The sequence below is a fragment of the Malurus melanocephalus genome, unplaced genomic scaffold (assembly GCF_030028575.1).
Source record: "Malurus melanocephalus ecotype Western Australia unplaced genomic scaffold, MMel_1.1 scaffold_378, whole genome shotgun sequence".
In the NCBI taxonomy this organism is placed as follows: Eukaryota; Metazoa; Chordata; class Aves; order Passeriformes; family Maluridae; genus Malurus; species Malurus melanocephalus.
The window spans coordinates 630,402-648,834 of record NW_026623610.1 but is presented as its reverse complement, the minus strand read 5'-3'; the positions used below and the strand labels follow the sequence as shown (position 1 = coordinate 648,834).

Sequence of the window (18,433 nt, the reverse complement as noted above, 5' to 3'; positions counted from 1 at the left end):
CTGTGCCCAGCTCGCTCTCCACCAGAGGTGTGGTGGCCGTGGCCGTGCCAGATGTGTGGGTGCTCTGAGCAAGATGCACATTACAGGAGCCCTGAGGAGGCCACAGGAGCCCAGGGAGGAGTTCATCCACACCTGCAACAACCACAACACCTTGGGYTCACGTTCCTCCAAAGCCCAAGAGCAACCCCAAAATATTTGAGAAAAAAAAAGAAGCGCTTTTCCCATTTTCTGATCAATTTTCCATCAGAAAGGGGTTTGAAGGAAAATTGTCACCCCCTAGGTATGTGGCCAGGCACAGTGCCCCACTTCCAAGCTACCTCAGTCTTTGTTTACCAGAGCATCCCCTCGTGGGTCACTGCCCTRCTGAGATGGCAGTGACCAGCGGGGCAGTGACCTGGCAGGGACATGAGAGGCTTGGCCACGACAGTGACAGCTTCTTCTGCAGTGTGCCCCCGGAAGGGAGCACAGAGCAAAAGGTGACTCAGCAGCGCCGGGAGGGGACRGTCACCATCTCCCCGGTGCTCCCTCGGCTCTCGCAGAGCTCCCAGTGCCCGGCTCTGAGCTCCGTGTCACAGCGCAGCGGGGACAGGCGCGCACCGGCCGCGACAAAGCAGCGCCTCTGCGCCCCGCCCCGCGTTCCGGCAGGGCTGTGCCGATACCGAGCAGAGAAGGGCACACACAGAGGGTCGGGGCTCAGCTCTGCTCTCCGCTCAGTTGGCATTTCCTCACTGGAATTCTCCCTTTCTTTCCCTGCTTGGCAGCGCGGTTGAGGATGGACGTGGGATCAGCCGGGTTGCTCGTCTCTCTCCTCCTCCTCCTCTCCATCCTGTGGCTCCTGGTCCGGAGGAGTGACACCAAGAGGAGCCGGCTGCCCCCTGGCCCAGCCCCGTGGCCCATCCTGGGCAACCTGTGGCAGAAAGATGTCCTGCCCCTCTACAGGCACTAYGAGAAGGTAAGGGACAAGTGGCAGTGCTGGACTCATGCCCAGCAGGACAGATAGCGGGAACGTCCTGTGCCAAAATAAAAGAAAATCCCACAGGTGACTCTTTTTCTACCYTTCTTCCCTCCCTCMTCTCTTGCTCTGCCAGAATTGCCKGAATCCCTTCTATWGGGAGCAGAGTCAACCCTGTTACTGCAGCCTTTCCCCTCCTGTAAGGGACCCACATGGCAATAACCCCTCTAGGCCTGCCCAGAGCTGCTTCCCGGAGATGATGCTTTGAACTCCCAAAGTGGCACTGGGATAAAGTCCCCAGGGACAGGGACAGGGACAGGGACAGGGACAGGGACAAGGTCACGGCTTGAAGAGAGGCACTTTCTCTCCCTGCTGGGCATTCACCAGTGCTGTGGGCACGAGTCCCAGTTGGGTGTGGGACTGGTGTGGGACCTCAGCTCACAGAGCTCCCCATCCCTCCAGCTCAGCAGCACCTAYGGCCCCATCTTCACCGTGTGGCTGGGCCTGAGGCCGGTGGTGGTGCTCTGCGGCTACGAGGCGGTGAAGGATGCCCTGGTGGGACACTCKGAGGAGTTTGGGGGCAGACCTGAGATCCCCCTGCTGATGCAGCTTTCCAAAGACTACGGTGAGTGCCTGGATCTCTCCTGGATGTCTCGGGGTAAGCAGATGGCCACATCCCAGTCTGAGCAGTCAAAGACCTCAAACACTCATTTCCTACTCTGCAAGATGCTTCAGCTCCTGAGCCCTGTATCCAAGGACAGTGTTAACAGTAGTCAGGTGGTTCCAGATTTGCTCTGGATTTCTGTAGAGATCCTTTYATGGACACTGTGAACATGTGCATCATACCGTGGTTTATTGCCCTGCTGCTCCTCAGCCTGGCTCAGAGCAGGGTCCCCATTCCTGGGGAGCAGCAGGGCGGGCTGAGGCTCATCTGCACTGTCCCTCCAGGATTTGTCTCCAACAATGAGAAGAAGTGGCGGGAGCTGCGGAGGTTCACACTCAGCACCCTGCGGGATTTTGGGATGGGGAAGAGCTCCATGTCCCAGAAGGTGCAGCAGGAGGCTCAGTACCTGGTGGAGCTGCTGACAGAGCTCAAAGGTGATGTGGCTCCTGTCCTTGTTGGCCCGTGGCAGGCAGAGGACACACCACAGCTCCAGGGGACATGTGTGACCCAGAGCTGTTTGCAGGGCCTGGTGTGGGTGATCCCTACAGGGAAGGGCTGAGATCCAGCCCTGTCCTTCCCAGGAGCTGTAGAGAATTCTGCAGGCATGTCTGAAGCGCCAGAGTTCCATGCTCTGAACTGGGGCAGGGGTGGCAGCCACTGAGGGACATCCCCTGCCAAAGGAACACAAATGGGGAACTGAACTGCGTGGGCCTGGGAATGCCCAGCTCAGGCACTGTCCTGGTGACATGGGGTTATCAGGGGGATGTCCTCCTCTCCAATGAAACCCAGCTCGTGACAGTACCAACACATCTGCTAGGGCTTCCTGGAGATGCCTCTGCTTTCCTGAGTCCGAGCTCTGGGAGGAGTTTAGTTGCCCAGATGGGATGGAGGAGGTCAGAGCACTGGAGGGCTCTTGGCTTTGGCTGTCAAACCCAGCAGATCCRGCCAGGGCTCAGAGCTCCAAGTTGGGGACAAAAGGGTGTTTTCTGTCTTGAGGCAGATAAATAACTGTTGACTTTTGGATACTTTTCTCACCTCTTGTGGCTGCAGGCAATGCCTTTGAGCCAATGACCATGTTCAGATACGCAGTTTCCAACGTGATCTGCTCCGTGGTCTTTGGGAGCCGCTACAGCTACAACGACTCTGCTTTCCTGGAGCTGCTCAATGCCATCGGGAACTACATCAGCTTCTTCCTGTCCCCCATCGCCAAGGTGGGAGCTCTGCGTGCTCAGCACACTCTGTCTGCTGTCCTCGGGGGCTGAGGATGCTCCTCGGCTTGGGGTCACCCCTTGGCTTTGAGGGAAGGTACCTGAGCCCTCCTGTGCCCCTCCTCCGCAGGTGTACAACACCTTTCCCAGCATCATGCACCACCTCCCGGGGCCTCACAAGAAGGTCCTGGCCGAGTGCCAGAAGCTGAAGGACCACATCCAAGAGAAGGTGCAGTTCCACAAGCTGACTCTGGACTCCAGCTGCCCCAGGGACTACATCGACTGTTTCTTGATAAAAGCAGAGAAGGTAGAGGGGCTGCAGAGGGGTCTGCCCCCCCGCCTGGCTTCAGCTTAGAACATCCCCCAGGCACTTCTGAATCCCCTCCCCACCACACCATCCTTGCAGGAGAAGGGCAGCCCAGACAACATGTACAGCCACGAAGACCTGATCATGTCTGTGTTCAACCTGTTTGGGGCCGGGACGGTGACAACCAGCAACACTCTGGTGTTCTTCCTGCTGATGCTGGCAAAGCACCCCCACATCCAAGGTATGGCAGCAAAACACAGTTGCTCCTGTGCCTGAGGWGCTCACAGGGCTGGGAGCCCCAGCCCTGCAAGGTCCCATCTGGAAGCAGACCAGAATCATCCTATGGGATCACCCAAGGGTGGGAGCATTAGACACAGATTCCCACAGGCCAGGGGGATCCAGGTGCTTCTCCCTGTGCTCCTCCCTGTGCTTCTCCCTGTGCTCATCCTGGCTCATGCAGATGGCCCTGGACTGGCCTGGGGAGATGCTCTGAGCTTGCCTGATCCGGGGAGGGATGAGGACAGAGACTGTTCCTGGTCTCTACAAGGGATTAGGGCAGGCTGCTYCCCCTCTAGCCCATCCTTGGCTTTGGGATAAGTGCCCATRGGGGTCAGTWRGGAATTCTGCWGAGGTTGCACAGCAGGCAYCCAGCCCCYGCTGCTGTCCCCAGCCAAGGTCCAGGAGGAGATCGATGCTGTGGTGGGCAGTGGCCGTGCCCCCAGCACGGAGGACAAGCTGCGCATGCCCTACACCAACGCCGTGATCCACGAGCTGCAGCGCTTCCACAAGACCCGCATCGAGAACTTCCCGCGCATGACTACRCAGGACGTCCTGTTCAGGGGCTACACCATCCCCAAGGTACTCATGGTGACCCTGGAGCCTCTGTCCCCGAGGGACAGGTGGCGGCGTGACTTCAGTGAGATYTGCCTTTGTCCCTGAACTGTTTGCACACATCTGAAGGCCCCACATCTTTCCCAATCCTCGGTGGCAATGACCTTTGAGAGGGGAGCAGAGGGAGATGAATGTCACCGCCTATTCTGCCCACACTCCCGGGGTCCCTTCCTCGCCCATCCTGGAGAACAGATCATCCCACCATGGACACGTGCAGGGCTGGAGGAGGAGCTCTCTGTGATGTGGGGCCAGCCCAGGGCTCCCCACCTCTCTTGGTTTGACTACCCACCCTGAGGGGACACCTCCCGCATTTGGATTTGGGGCAGTGAGAGGGGTTTTGGCAGAAATCCATGGAAATCACTCAGTAATTTGTGTCTCATGACAGACTGACATCACCATGGGGATAGCAGAGCCCCATGTTTGTTGYCCTGGTGGCACAGAGCCATCATTCCAGGCTGCCTCCCCACAGGAACCTGGCTGTGTATTGGGGTGCACACCCAGCCTGCCCCAGGCCCCTCAGATCTCCCCCTGACTAACCCAGCCCAGCAGAGCCCATGGTGTGGTACTGATGTCCCTCCACCATCTCTGCCCATCCCTCTCCTGCAGGGCACACCTGTTATTCCGGTGTTTTCCTCTGTGCATTCGGATCCAACCCAGTGGGAGAACCCCAAAAAAGTGGACCCAGCGCACTTCTTGGATGAGAAGGGCGAGTTCAGGAAGCGTGAYGCCTTCATGGCATTCTCAGCAGGTCAGTGCTCCCCCTGCCCTGCCCGATCCGTGCCCAGGAGTGCCAGCACAAACAGTGCCACCCCACCAGGGGCTGCCTGCCCACTGTCCTACCCCTCACTCCCCATCGGTGTCACCTCTCTCTGTGCCCAGGGAAGCGGATGTGCCCGGGGGAGGCGCTGGCCCGCATCGAGCTCTTCCTTTTCCTCACCACRCTGCTGCAGAGCTTCACCTTCCAGCTGGCCATGGAGCACAAGGAGATGGATTTGTTCTCCCTGTGGCTCGAGATCGAGAGGAGGGCGATCTCGGGCAAGTTCTTTGCTATTCCACGCTCGGTGTCCTCCTGAGCAGGGACAGCGGGACAAGGAAAAGCTCTTCCAGGTGCTTCCACTGCTGACCCCAGAGCGAGCCCTGTGGCCAGGAGGGCACAGCCACAGCCACCACGGGAGGGACAATTTGAGCTTGGAGTTCCTGCTCTGAGAACTGTTGGGCTCCTTTGGCACCAGCTCCTCAGGCAGCCTGCCCCCAGCCCTTCCCRGCACATGCCAGGAGCACGAGGAGGGCAGCACTGCTCTTCCTCCCCCATCCCCGCCCGTGCTGGTTGAGCTCCTGGTGGCAGGGCTGCCAGGGGCTCATGGGCTGGGCAGGGGCTCTCCCAGTTGGTGACAGATTCAGAGTGCTCTGCAATAAAGGTAACCATCAGAACAGGATGCTGCTGTTTGTAAGAACTCTCGTGGTGCACTTGCGTCCAGTTCTCCCAAAGCAAACCCCCAGACTTGGGATTTCAGCTCGGTTTCTGCTCCTGGGATGTCTTTGCCTTCCCCAGAGCAACTCAAGCCAGAAAATCACCCAGTTTGTTTTACCTGATTTGCCCCCATGGCTTTATTTTCAAATGAATCCTAGTGCTTCAGGAATTCTTTGCTCATTTCCCAACACTGATCYCATGGCTCTGAACCTGGGCAGGGCTCCAGGCAGGCAGAGTCACCTGAGCCCCAGCAGCAGCTGAATGATGCAGCTGAAAGAGCACAAGGAAGGGGCTGAGGAGCAGCACAGAGGGGCTGTGTGGGGAATAGAAGAGATTTTTAAACAATTAAAGAACTGATTGGAAGGACTTTAGAGCCCATCCAGTCCCACCCCTGCCATGKCAGGGACACCTCCCACTGTCCCAGGYYRMTCCCAGCCCCAATGTCCAGCCTGGCCTTGGGCACTGCCAGGGATCCAGGGGCAGCCACAGCTGCTCTGGGCACCCTGTGCCAGGGCCTGCCCACCCTCCCAGGGAACAATTCCTGCCCAATATCCCATCCATCCCTGCCCTCTGGCACTGGGAATTCACTATGATTGGCAGTGATATTCCCTGTGTCCTGTCCCTCCAGTCCCTTGTCCAAAGCCCCTCTCCAACTCTCTTGGAGCTCCTTCAGGCATTGGAAGGGGTTCTAAAGTCTCTCTGGAGTTCCTTCTTCCCCAGGTGGAACAATTCCAATTCTCTCACCTTCCAAAACCACCCTGTTTTGCTGTCTCAGTGCTGGGCTGTGCTTCTCTGATCCCTTCACATCAATATTTAACTGCAGAAAGTGCCTTTGGGTGCCAGTTCAGCTCCATGTGCAGCTGCCTGAGTCATTCTGGGGTCTTGAGGGGAGCTGAACCCTCCTGTTCCCCCTGCCTGGGGGTGAGGGTGGCTGCAGAGGGTGTTGTGTCAGCAGYGGGCCCTGGGATCTCTGTGAAGCTTGGGGGCTTGGGGGAAACTGGGGCTCTGCAGGGTCTCGGAGCTGGTTTTGGTGGGGTTTGCCTTGCTGGGGTGCTCCATGGAGGGGGGACAGCAGGGACTCTGTCCTGGGGAGGGGTGGCTGTGCCCTGCTGGAGGGGGTGAGATCAGGGACCTGCCCAATCCTGCTGCCTTTTCCCAAATGATGGGTGATCCAGCTTTACTGTGACTCTGAGTGCATTGTGACCCTTCCATGACTAAACCAGGTCTTCTCTTCACCTGGGGAACTTTGGGGCTGAGGAAACTGTGTCAGAAACACGTGTGAGCAAAGCCTTTGCACAATCCCCAGCCAGACCCCTGGAACAGCACTGTCCCCGTGGCCTGRGTGACCTCTGGGTTTCTGTGTCTCAAACCAAACAGCGGTGTCCAAAGGGCACCCTGCTCCCGCTTCCCAGCCGGTGCCTGCCCGTCTGCGGCACCGCCCAGCCCAGCTGCGCCCCGGGGCCCCGGGTGCCCTGCTCTGACTGCGGGGCCCATCCCGGAGGGGCTGCAGACACCCCCAGCACCCCGACATCCCGATATCCTCTGACATCCCCTGACACCCCCAGCACCCCGACATCCCCCAACATCCCAATATCCACTGATATCTCCCAGCACCCCTGACATCCCGGTATCTCCCATCACCCCGCCGTCCCCTGGCACCCAGCAGGACCCTGACATCCCCCAGCACCCTGACACCCCCAACATCCCCCAGCACCACAAATCCCCCCCCATCCCCACATCCCCCACCATCCCGACATCCCCGGCATGCCCCAGCAYCCCTCGATGAGCGGGCTCTCCCGGGTGCTGCGCGGCTCTTAGCGGCATTACGGCGGCGGTTGGAGATTACGGTAACTGTCGCCGGGCAGCCCCGACGCGGCGGTGGCGGTGGCGGTGGCGGTGGCAGTGGCGCGGACCCCGGGCAGGTGAGCGGGTCCCTTTTCCTCCTTCTGCAATGTCACAGCTCCAGTCATACTTCTGCCGATGAAAAGCTAAATGAGAGTTCCCCCGTTCTCAGTAAAACGGTGCGATGTCCTCGGCATGAGGTGGCTCTGATGTGTCCCTTTGCAGTCTGGGACTGTCACCTTCTCATGCTGGTGGCTGCTGGAGCTGGAGGGTGCCAAGTAAGATCAAACTGCTGCACTGTATCCCCACTGTGTCGCCACCAAGCCCAGCCGGGGTGTCCCGTGGCCCCTCTGATCCCCTGATGTTTGCACATGTGAGGAGCCCGTGCCTGTCTCCAGGGCAGGGGTGAGGGGGGACAGGTGGCACCCTGTCCCCTCAGACCCGCTGGTGTGACAGACCAGGAGTGTTCCCAGCACTTTCCTGGGACTTGCACAGTGCCAAAGTGATGAGCAGGAGAGTCAAGGGCAGCCCAGCTCTTCAGGGCATTGCTGACAACAGCATTTCATGTTGTCCATGGCCATCAAAACTCAAGCACTTCCMGGACTGTAAATTCCCTGTTTTCCAGGTAGCCAAGCACCAGAACCTGCTTTTTGGCCCCAAAACACCGAGTGCCCCACYCAGGAGGGTCCTGATGCAGAGCCAGCTCACTGATGTCCTTAGCTGATCCCAATGTCACCATGGCTCCTGCATCTCTCCAGTCAGGCTCTGACAACAGCCAAGCCAAGGATTTCACTCGCTTGCTGCCATTACAGCTGTCCATGGCCATCCTGGGTAAAGCTGCTCTGATTTTCCAGGGGTGGTTTCCCCTAAGGGTAAGGAATGGTCTCCAGTGGGGATTAACCAATCTGTCCCTTTAATTTCCCAGGGTTTTTGGATCAAAAATCCCTGGATGACTGTTCTGCTGTGAATGGCCACTGGGCTTTCCTGGTCAGCCAGGTCCAGAAGGAGCAAGAGTGTCGGAGCATGGTACAGAAGGACTTCCTGCAATTGAAGGTGAGACATCTGAGCTGCCGCCATTATCCTTTAAAAAGAGGGTTTTGCTGCTGCCAATAGCATTACATGGGAATTCCTCTACCAGAGGCTGCCCCACACCTCTGCCATGGCACTTATACCTCCAGCTGCAGTGCAAAGCCAGGTGACCTTTCCCACTCTCACAAGGGAGCACCAGAGAACAGCTTTTACTCCCTTTTAGAGAGTCTGTGACTTTAAAAAGGGATCCAAACATTCTCATCATCAAGAAAGCAGAGTTAGGTCACAGTGAAAATTTCCAGAGACAGTGGAGATTGGGCAGAGCCACARTAGCTCCCAAGGCAGCTCAAGAATGAGCTGTTTGCTCCACACAGGGAAAGGCAAGGGAGGGCTCTTTGTGAGGAGCTGAACGTGGTGGTTTGAACACAGGAACGCAGAACTCCTGGGAGAGGCTTGTCCTGGCCAGCAAAACCTGCTACAGAGCGAGGTGTGAGGGTGCATCCCCCAAGAGACAGCCTGGAGCCTCTGATGCTTTGCAGTGTGAAGGGTGCACAGAAACTCAGCTCTGTGCTGGCCTTCAAAAAAGGCTTCATGGAAGGTTTCACATGCTAAAAATGAACCTTAAATGTTGACCAAGGTGTTTTGAGAGCCACTCATCTCAATGAGTTTGTATTCTGAATCAACTGAGTGCCCACCAAAGATGAGATGAGCTTGAAATTTTGCTGCTTAATGAAAGTTTAAGACTAGAGTTTGAAAAAAATAACAAAAAGCAAATATTTTTCACAAGAAGTTAAGCCTTAGATAGATGAAGTGGTAAATGTAAGCCAGGTCTCAAACAAGAAGGCAGTGTGTGCAGCTCAACTTTGCAGGCAACCTCACGGAGGTGAGCAGCATCCCCTGTGTGTGTGGGCTCTGCAGTAATTGTTGCCTCTATTGCTTTATTCCAGGAGTTGTGTCCTAGAAAAACCATTCCAAACTATGCTAAAAGAGTCGAAGTGAAAATTCCTCAGTTAAATGACGAGGGTGAGGTCATTGAAACAAAGGACAAGGAGCAGAGCAAGAGACGTAAATCAAAGGTTTGTTGGGAGCTGTTTGCCTTCCATGGATCCTGTATTTCTGTGGCTRAGAGGAAGGAGGACAGGTCTGCAGTACAGCACAGTGAATTTAGAGTTGCTTTGCTCTTCATTCACTCCTGCTTTTGGATTGCCCCATTGTGAGCAATTTCTAGGGAACAAGGCTTCCTCTGCACCTTCCTGCACGGGAGGGAGCCCCCATTCCCACACTTCTGCCTGGTCCTCGTGTCCCCAGTCACAGCACAGCCCTGAAGCCAGGGGCCTTCTTCCTGCAGAGTAAAGGGTGCAGCTGTCAGGGCTTCCATTTATGCCACAGAACACAGCATGGGAAGAGCCCTGGATTAAGCAGGGACTTCCTGCCCTCTGCTTTTCCTTACCAGCACTCTGGGTCTCCATTGGGCTCATCACTGGAGCTGCAGTGTTCAATACTGCGGACTAATGCTGCATTCCTCCTTCCCTGAGTAACTGTTCCTTATTTCTCTTGCCATCAGACAGAGGATTTCAGTCTACATGCAGCCTATCAGACACTGCAAACTTACAAGATGGAGATGGAAGAAAGAAATGTCTTCTGCGGCTCCTACAAGAGCCGTGTCCTCATGGAGCAGTGAGTAGAATGGAGCAGTGAGTAGAATGCCTGACTGTGGGGCCAAGAGCCGCTTTAGAAAAGCTGTGCCACTCCTTGTGATCTGCCTCGATGGCTGGAGAAGGGACCCTCAGCATCAGTGTTAAGAAATCCCCATGTCAAAACTATTTTTTAAATACAGACACCAAGACCAGCCGTTTTTAAAGGAAAAGGGGTCAGTGATCCATGGTGTATCCCAAGGGATATGGGGCTGGGAGGAACCCTAGCCCCTCTGTGAGCCTACCCTGATACAGAGAGGGTGTATAGGACAGGGACTGTGGTTGTGGTGCCCTGCAAAGGATTCACCACTGGAGTGTTGCCCACACTGCCCAGCTGCACACCAGGAAAATGCTGGCACAGACCTTGCAGCAGGCTAAAGCTCACCTCAGACCCTGCTTTTCTCCAGGTCAGACAGCAGAAGGATAACCCATTACAATGGTGGGGATTTTGTGGCCCTTTCTGCCTCTGCCAACAGAAAAGTGAAGCTGCTCCATGTGCCAGAGGGGAAGGAAGTGCCCCTTCTGCTCCAAGGCCACGTTGGGCCCATCAGAGCTCTCCATCTCAGTGAGGAGAAAGGGCTCCTGATCAGCACCAGCTTTGATCTCAGCATCAGGTGAGCTGGGGCTGTGCCTGGGACACAATCCTTGGCAAACCGAGGGAAAAGGGAAGGATGTGGGTAAAAATGGAATGCTAAGGCTGACTCGATCATTCCARTTTCTCTGACACCTTAGTGGAACATCTCCTGACTTTAACCCAGTGTGGAAGAAGAGTTGGGCACATTAAATAGAAARTAATCATGGAATCATAGAAGAKTTTGGGTTGGAAGGAACCTTAAAGCTCATCCAGTTCCACCCCTGCCATGGGCAGGGACAACTTCCACTATCCCAGGCTRCTCCAAGTCCTGTCCAACCTGGCCTTGGACACTTCCAGGGATGGGGCATCAATCACCAACACCTCAATGGGTAATCTAAGACCTCTCTGAGCATCTTATTAATGAATAAGATGAATAAGCCATCAATCAAATGGAATTTCCTCTTGGGCTGGTGCTCTGTAGGTACTGGAATATTCCCAGTGGTGCCTGTGTGAGAACCTTCACTGGCCACTATGGGACCGTCAGCTGCCTGGATTCACATGAGGAGCAYTTTGTGTCGGGAGCTGGGGATGGGATGGTGAAAGGTGAGAGCTGCACTGGGAGCTTCCAGCCAGAGGCAACACTGGAGGACAATGGGCAGAGGACAGGGAGCTGGGATGAGTGGGACCAGCATGGGGATGGAAGGAAGGGGATCAGTCAGAGGGTCAATTCTGGGTGTTTTCACAAGAGCCTAAGCTGGAGATACATGCACACACAGGCTCTGATTGTGTCAGGGACTAAGTTCTCATGATTTCTGCTTTTATTCAGAATTAATGGCTTCATGGCTGTAATGCCTGCCCAACTCTTGGGCAAGTGGTATCAAGCTTCAGCTTTGGCAGAGGTTTCCTTATAGAATAAAGGTGAAAAGATGTGCATTTTCTGGACTTTTTACTTTTTTACTTTTTGCCACAAAATTATGCATTTTAAGTCAACACTCAACTCCTCACAGAGCTGCAGGTATAAAGTGTGACTGTAATTCCAGTTGTACTTTTTAATTCATGTTGTACTCCCAGAACTCYTCACTGGGGCAGATGTATTTTTAATTCTGCTCCCCTTTGCCCCTGCAGTGTGGAGCCTGAAGAGTGGGAAATGTGTCAGGACTCTGATGCACAACAGCCCTGTGAGGGCTGTGAGGATGGACGCGACCCACGTGGTCAGTGGGTGTCACCGAGGGCTGGTGAAGGTCTGGAGTGCTGAGACAGGGGCTCTGATCCAGGTGACTTTCCTCCTACGTCAATATTTCTGTGCTAAATGGTCAAAACTCTCTGCTAGTTTATCAGTCTTTTGTCTTTGCCAAAGGCTTTCTGAAAAAGAAAATAATCCCCCCCAAAACAACCCCCAAAGCAATCTAAACCAATAAAGGAAACTGCAAATAATTTAAAAACTGATTTGCAACCAGCAGTTGACTTTAAGGCAGGGTGTGATTTGCTTCATCCCCATCATTGCTCATTCTCTGTAGATTTGTTCATCTCTGCTCCTTCAGAACCTGGGGGATGATGGGAGAGCTTCACTAATGTGGGGCTGGAGGTACCAGCCCTAAATGGGAATATTGCTCTCAGAACCAATCTCTGAAGCTGAAGCAGCTGGGAAGCTGTGGGAGCGTTCAGAGTCTGTGAATTCCCTGATCAGCTGTCCAGGATCASTGTGAGTCACTGGGGAGAGGAGTGAAGCACTTCACTTGCAGGGAAGAGCTTCAAATTGAGATCCCAAATATCTCAGATATCCCAGCTCCAGCTGAGCCCCTTCCCCTACAGCCAGGACAGCCCCCTGTCTTCCCTCCTGGGACAACATGCCCAGCAAAGGTCTCAATGCAGTAAAACCTGTTGATGACAGGTAAAAAAGATGGAAAAGGGTCAGTAATTGCATGCCAGGAGCTCAGCAGCAGCACCCAGCCCAGAACATTTTTTTTCAGTGACTATGAAACCAACACAGTTATCCAGAGGGTGCACTGGGGCAATACCACCCTATATGTCAACGTCAGGCTGGTGTCCTGAATGCCATAAGACACCTCAGACAGATTTACATCTGGCTGATGCCAATGTTGCACCTTTTTCTTTTACTTTACAGACATTGGAGAGGCACCAAGGCCCAGTTCTCTGCTTGTCCTTTGACCAGTGGCACATTGTCACTGGGAGCAGCGATGGATATGCCCTGGGATGGAGCATGGTGGGGAAACTGAGGAAATGCCTGATTGCTTTCTTCCATCCTGGGTAGGAATCACATGTGTTTCAACTTGTATTCAACAGTGGACTGAATCTGTAAAGAAAATACRCCCCTTATAGGACCAGAAAATGCCTTCATTATATTCAGTCTTAGGATTTGAAACATTCCCAATTTTCACCAGTCTTTACCTCCAAGGCTGTGTCAGGCACCACGTGGTCACAAACAGCATTTTTGTTAAGACCTGGGACAACCTGAAATGCAAACCCTGAACACTTTATCACAAAGAGAGATGAGTAAAGACTGACAGTGCACAGTCCAATATTCCAAGGATCCCCCGCTGTGTGCCACAGGGGAATCACCCGGCAGGAGTACAGGTGGCCCAGTTTCATGTTGATCAACTGTGTGTCATGCCATTCTCTCAAACTTTAATTGTATCTAGAACTGGGGAAACTGGAGAATCACATTGTTTTCATTGATTTTCCTGGACATAAAACTGAAATTTCAAATGCAGCAGATGGTCATGACCATATGGTTGCTATGGGGAGCACGGAATCACAGAATCCCASAATGATTTGGGTTGGAAGGGACCTTAAAGATCACCTCATTCAACCCCCCTGCCATGGGCAGGGACMCCTTCCAGTGGAAGGATGCACTGGGCTCTTGATTTGGATGTGATCTGAGACTTCTCTGTCAGACCTTTGAATGTGCTGAGCAGCTCCTCAGTGCAGGCTATTGATGCAGCCAGAGCTCTGCTTCTCCTCCAGGCCAGAAGAGCTCACTGACCATTTCTCCTTGTGAAAGCAGCATGCAAGTGCCAACCCTCACCTGGTGTGTTTGCAGGGAGGTCCTGGCCCTGGAGTTCCTGTACCTCAGAGTCATCAGTGGCTGTGCTGATGGACACATTCGGATATTCAACTTCCTGACTGGAACCTGCCTCAGAGTGCTGGAGCCCACCAGCASCGGGGGCCCCATGTCTTCTCTCCATGTTGCAGGAAACAGGTTGGTGACAACAGCTGCCAGCAGGCTTTGACCCAAATTTGCCAGATCACACTGATTTAAGGAACTGTGTGTTTGTCTTTCTCACAAATAACTTCTGAAGGGCTCCGCTACTTATCAACTGCTTCAATAATCTGGTTTAGTTCACAATGTCTGAAAAGTGATTTCCTTAGTCTTTTCAGGAATGTACAATTTTCTGCTTCCATACAACTGAAAATACAGACCAAACTGTAAAGCTAAATACAGAAATTTTTAAGAGGTTGGAGAATGAAGCCAATACCTGACAGTATCTCTGTCTGTTCCCTGACCTACAGCCTCTCTATGAAGGCCAATAATGAGAAATCCTCCCAGGTTCATTTACTTGTGCACCTCRAGGTGGCTCCCAGCTGCTGTGGAAGCAGTGGGTAAAACATGGGTTTATTTTCAAAGCTGGGCTGGCCACACTAAAACATAGCAATAAATGGGCAATTATGAAGCAATTAACTCCAGCCCAACCAGCACAGCCCTCCAATCCACACTTAAATGTCCCTGATAATGTGGTATTTGTAGCTGAGTATTTCCATCCTTTAGCACTGCACGGATATAGCTCAGGCTAATGTCGGCAGTTTTCATCCTAATTAATGTAAAACTGATTTTGCCAYGGAGCTGAATGAAAAGAGCCCCAGACAGCTCATACAGGTATGAGTTAAAATGTGCTGATTGATTGGGGTTAATTGCTGCTGCTCCTTCAAGGAGGGATGGGTATCTCAGATCTGTTTGATGCCTGGGGGTTTGTTGCACAGGAGCCCCTCAGGCAGGACCTGCTGTGTCCACAATTCCCGTGCTTTTAAGGGTTCTTCCCTCCTTCCCCCAGGATGGTGATCAACTCCCCCAGCAGTCTGGTGTTGCTCCAGTTTGAGGATGTGGTGTGGGACTATTCCCTACCTGCTGACAGAGAGGTGGTGAAGAAGGACAAGAAATCCCGGAGAGGAATGCGCCAGGCCACCAATGCAGAGCAGCGACGGGCTCCGGAGGCTCAGGACAAGTCCCCAAAGTCTCACCAGTCATCAAGGAGCCAAGGAAGACCCAAAAGTATAACATGGAGCCTCTGCTTTTCTGGGTTTTCTAAACTGAGTTACAAACCAAGCACCCACTGCCTTCAGCAYAGCCAATATTCAGACTCTCTGCTGTTTTCAAGAGCAGATGTGCTGCTCCATTTCAATGGTTCTGTCATTTTCTAGGCTTCTGTGAAATCTTTCTGCCTTTTTAGAAGGGTTTGGTGTAAATTCAACACATTTTTTAAGACAKGCACTGTCATTTTCCAACTGAGTAAGAGAGAAATCAGTAGTAGTATTCATATTCACACAGCTGGCGGGCTTGGAAACACGCTGCTGATTCAGGGCTTGAATTATTCATCACAAACACCCGAGAAAGTGAGAGAACACCTACATTCAGRATCTGCCATCACTGGGAAAGGCAACTGCACAGAAACAGGCACCTTCTCAATTGTAACACAATGATGTTATTTTGTTTTAAGTCAGAGCTATTCAATACAGTGTGATGACAAATCCTCCAGCTCCCCAACCAAACTGAATATTGCAGATAAACTAAGAAAGGGTTCATGCTTTTCAGGCCATCAGATGTCAACYTCCTGATAGAGCTCTACTGGGTAAAAGGGCATGGCTGGAACTGGGCCAGGGCAGGGTCAAGGTGGAKAKCAGGRAAAGGTTCTTCTGTSCCCAGAGGGTGCTGGCACTGCCCAGGCTCCCCAGGGAATGGTCCCGGCCCCGAGGCTGCCAGAGCTCCAGGAGCGTTTGGGCAGCGCTGCCAGGGATGGACGGGGGGGATTGTTGGGGGGTCTGGGCAGGAACTGGAGCTAGACTGGATGAACCTTGTGACCCTTTCAGCTCAGCCTGTTGTGTGATTCTTTGGTTCTATGATCTGCAGTTTGTGAGAAAACCTCTCAACTCCAAATGTGTTGCTTTGTTTTTGGACAYAGGTGGTGAAGCTGAACAGGGCCCTGCTCCCCCTGCACCTGACGAGGCAGAAGCCACTGCACAGTATGAGCTGCCCAAGAGAGACCCAAATCGTCCAATGTCCTCTGACAAGGTCCTCTTAACAATMAGCACCCTGCAAAACTCCTACAAGCCAGCCCCAGCCCGCTCCAGTACTGAGCTCTCTGCAAAGGCCAAGAAAGCACAGCCACACAGCCCTGGCAAGGTGCCAATGCCCAAAACCCCTCAGGAACACAAAAAGGAGCAGGCAGCCCAGCTCCAACGAGCCAGACTGCACAGTGACTCTCTGACCATGACAAAAACTTTGACACCCTTTGAAACCAAAATGCTGAGGCTCAGGCTGCAAAACTCTTTGTACAGCCCCACTGTGAAATCCTCCATCCCTGCTCCCTGTGTTGTACGCCCCAGATTCTGTGGCTCACTGCGAGAAAGGAAAACTCCCAGTGGCCATGGGAAAGATACTCCTGGYCCCAAAGATGGGGATCAGCTCATTGATCTCTGCATAGCTTCYTCTGAGCTGACCCAACCAACACCCAGCTGGACTGCACAAATGAGAAATGAAGTTCCCCGCAGAGTTCCCTTTGGTTCCCGCAGGGACAGTGGGTTCAGGCTTCTGACAGCAGAGCATGAGGTACAGGAGGCAGCTGTKGCAGCTCAGCATCAGGTACAGCAGGCAAAGCACATGGAAGAGGAGGAAAGAGCCAGAAGGAAAGCCTGGCTAAGGAAAATTAAAGGCCTACCTGTGGATTCTTTTACTGGGGAAAAGAAAACACCTGCTCCTGAACTTGGCCATAATATATTTATCTGAGATGATCCCTTAGTCCGACTAACAGCCACAGCCTGAGGATTCTGGTGTCCAGCTGAGTCTGCTGTGTGGCTTTAAGTATAAAATATAGATATATTCATTTATATATATTTAAATACATGTAGTATATTTAAGTATACTCCCTGTGGTTTGAAGTATAAAACACACCCACACTCTAGGTTTTCCTAAGAAATACTACTGATATATTCAACTGTTTCTCAAGGCAGTGAATGGACTGAGCACTTTCCTGGATTTAACTCCCAAAACCTGCTGCTGTTACAGACACAGCACTGTCTGACACCAAAACAGCTCAGYATGGGGCTCAGCATAATAATAATAAGTGAGAATAATAATAAAAGCCTCTTATCAGAGCTTTTGTGGATTGATTAGAGTGTAGAAGCTGACTGAGTAGCTGAATGCAGGGGTGGGGATCAGCAGCACAAAGCACAAAGTCTGCTTAGAGGTCAGTAATTAGGGGGTGATACTGGGTCTGATCYTGTTTAACATCATCATTGATTAATGCTTGGACCATGGACAGGGTGCCCTCAGATGCCACCAAGCTGTGAAGAGGTGCTGCCATCCAGAGGGACCTGGGCAGGCTGGGGACAAAGCTGAGAGAGCCCCGGGGAAGGTCAGCAGGAGAAACTCCAGTGCTGCCCTGGGGAGGAACAGCCCTGGCACCAGGACCCATGGAAAGCAGCTGAAAACTTCCTTTCTATGAAATGTAGAACAAGGATAGGGGGCTCTGTTTCCCCATTTTTGTGGGTAAATGCCTACATGTACTTGATTGTGGAAGTTCCATCCATGGCAGGGGGATGGAACTGGATGATCTTTCAGGTTCTTTCCAACCCCAGCCTTTCTGTGTTTTTGTGATTTCCATTAAYGCTCAGGACTTAACACGAAGACAAAAACTTTTCTGGTCGTTCAGCTTTGAGTATCTGGGCTGGTGAACCAGAAATGTTGCATCAGAGGTTTGAGAGAGGCCACTCCTGCCCACGGTCATGGCGAGGGGCTTTCAGCAGTTCTGGATTGAAATGAAATTTTCTGAATCTCTGAAATTCTCTACTCAGTAGAGTTGTGATCAGTGTTGGTTTGTTTAATTTAATGTCATCTTCGCTTGCAAACCCTGGGATGAAGCCAATGAAAAATAACCCCAGGGAGGCTGGCAGCTGGCCTGGCCCGGCAGATGTGTGCCATGGCACAGGGACCGGCACCGCGAGGTGGCCGTGCCTGGCGCTGCTCTCCAGGCACASAGAAGCAGGGATTTCACAGTCAGCCACAGGATGGCAGCTTCTCCCAAGGAATCGGGAGGAGCCTCAGCTGTGGCCGAGGACCCTGTCACAATCTCCGGGGGAAAAAAGCGTGTCCTAAGGAAAGCTTGACGGGACAACATCGTGGAAAAGCTGATTCCTTTTTGGCCACGATGGCGTGAGGAGGATCAGACGGTTGTGTTCAACCTGGAGTCGATAAATCAGCACCTCCTGCAGGTGTGGGTGCTCGGGCACTTAGAAGGTGCGGCAGACAAAGGTGGTGTGAGCTCAGCCCCAAGGGTGGGGCTGGACCAAATCCTTCTGTGATCGGCTTTGGCTCAGCACAGCAGAGGGAAAGCGGGAGAGGGTGTTGCMGAGTGCCTGGAAGGGAATTCACCAGTGGCCAGGTGTCAGACCTGGTATGTGAAGTCACAGATAAAACTGAGAAGAGGTTGTTTTTCAGAGAATCACAGAAGCACGGAACGGTTTGGGTGGTTGGAAAGACCTTTAGAGCCCACCCAGTGCCACCCCTGCC

General features: G+C 53.2%; 2 protein-coding genes across 2 annotated transcripts; both read left to right on the top strand.

The window, feature by feature from the left end:
* The first annotated feature begins 475 nt into the window (after positions 1–475).
* Positions 476–5,458, top strand: LOC130581013 (cytochrome P450 2C5-like). Its single transcript, XM_057378884.1, has 9 exons — positions 476–952; positions 1,415–1,577; positions 1,901–2,050; positions 2,667–2,827; positions 2,955–3,131; positions 3,231–3,372; positions 3,802–3,989; positions 4,629–4,770; positions 4,902–5,458. The coding sequence occupies exons 1-9, from the start codon at positions 773–775 to the stop codon at positions 5,093–5,095; spliced, it is 1,497 nt and encodes a 498-aa protein (XP_057234867.1). The 5' UTR covers positions 476–772; the 3' UTR covers positions 5,096–5,458.
* Positions 5,459–7,569: 2,111 nt separating this feature from the next.
* Positions 7,570–17,119, top strand: LOC130581012 (F-box/WD repeat-containing protein 10-like). Its single transcript, XM_057378882.1, has 11 exons — positions 7,570–8,166; positions 8,261–8,388; positions 9,312–9,440; positions 9,929–10,041; positions 10,466–10,672; positions 11,114–11,235; positions 11,758–11,906; positions 12,758–12,900; positions 13,694–13,852; positions 14,703–14,920; positions 15,828–17,119. The coding sequence occupies exons 1-11, from the start codon at positions 8,046–8,048 to the stop codon at positions 16,649–16,651; spliced, it is 2,313 nt and encodes a 770-aa protein (XP_057234865.1). The 5' UTR covers positions 7,570–8,045; the 3' UTR covers positions 16,652–17,119.
* The last annotated feature ends 1,314 nt before the right edge of the window (positions 17,120–18,433 follow it).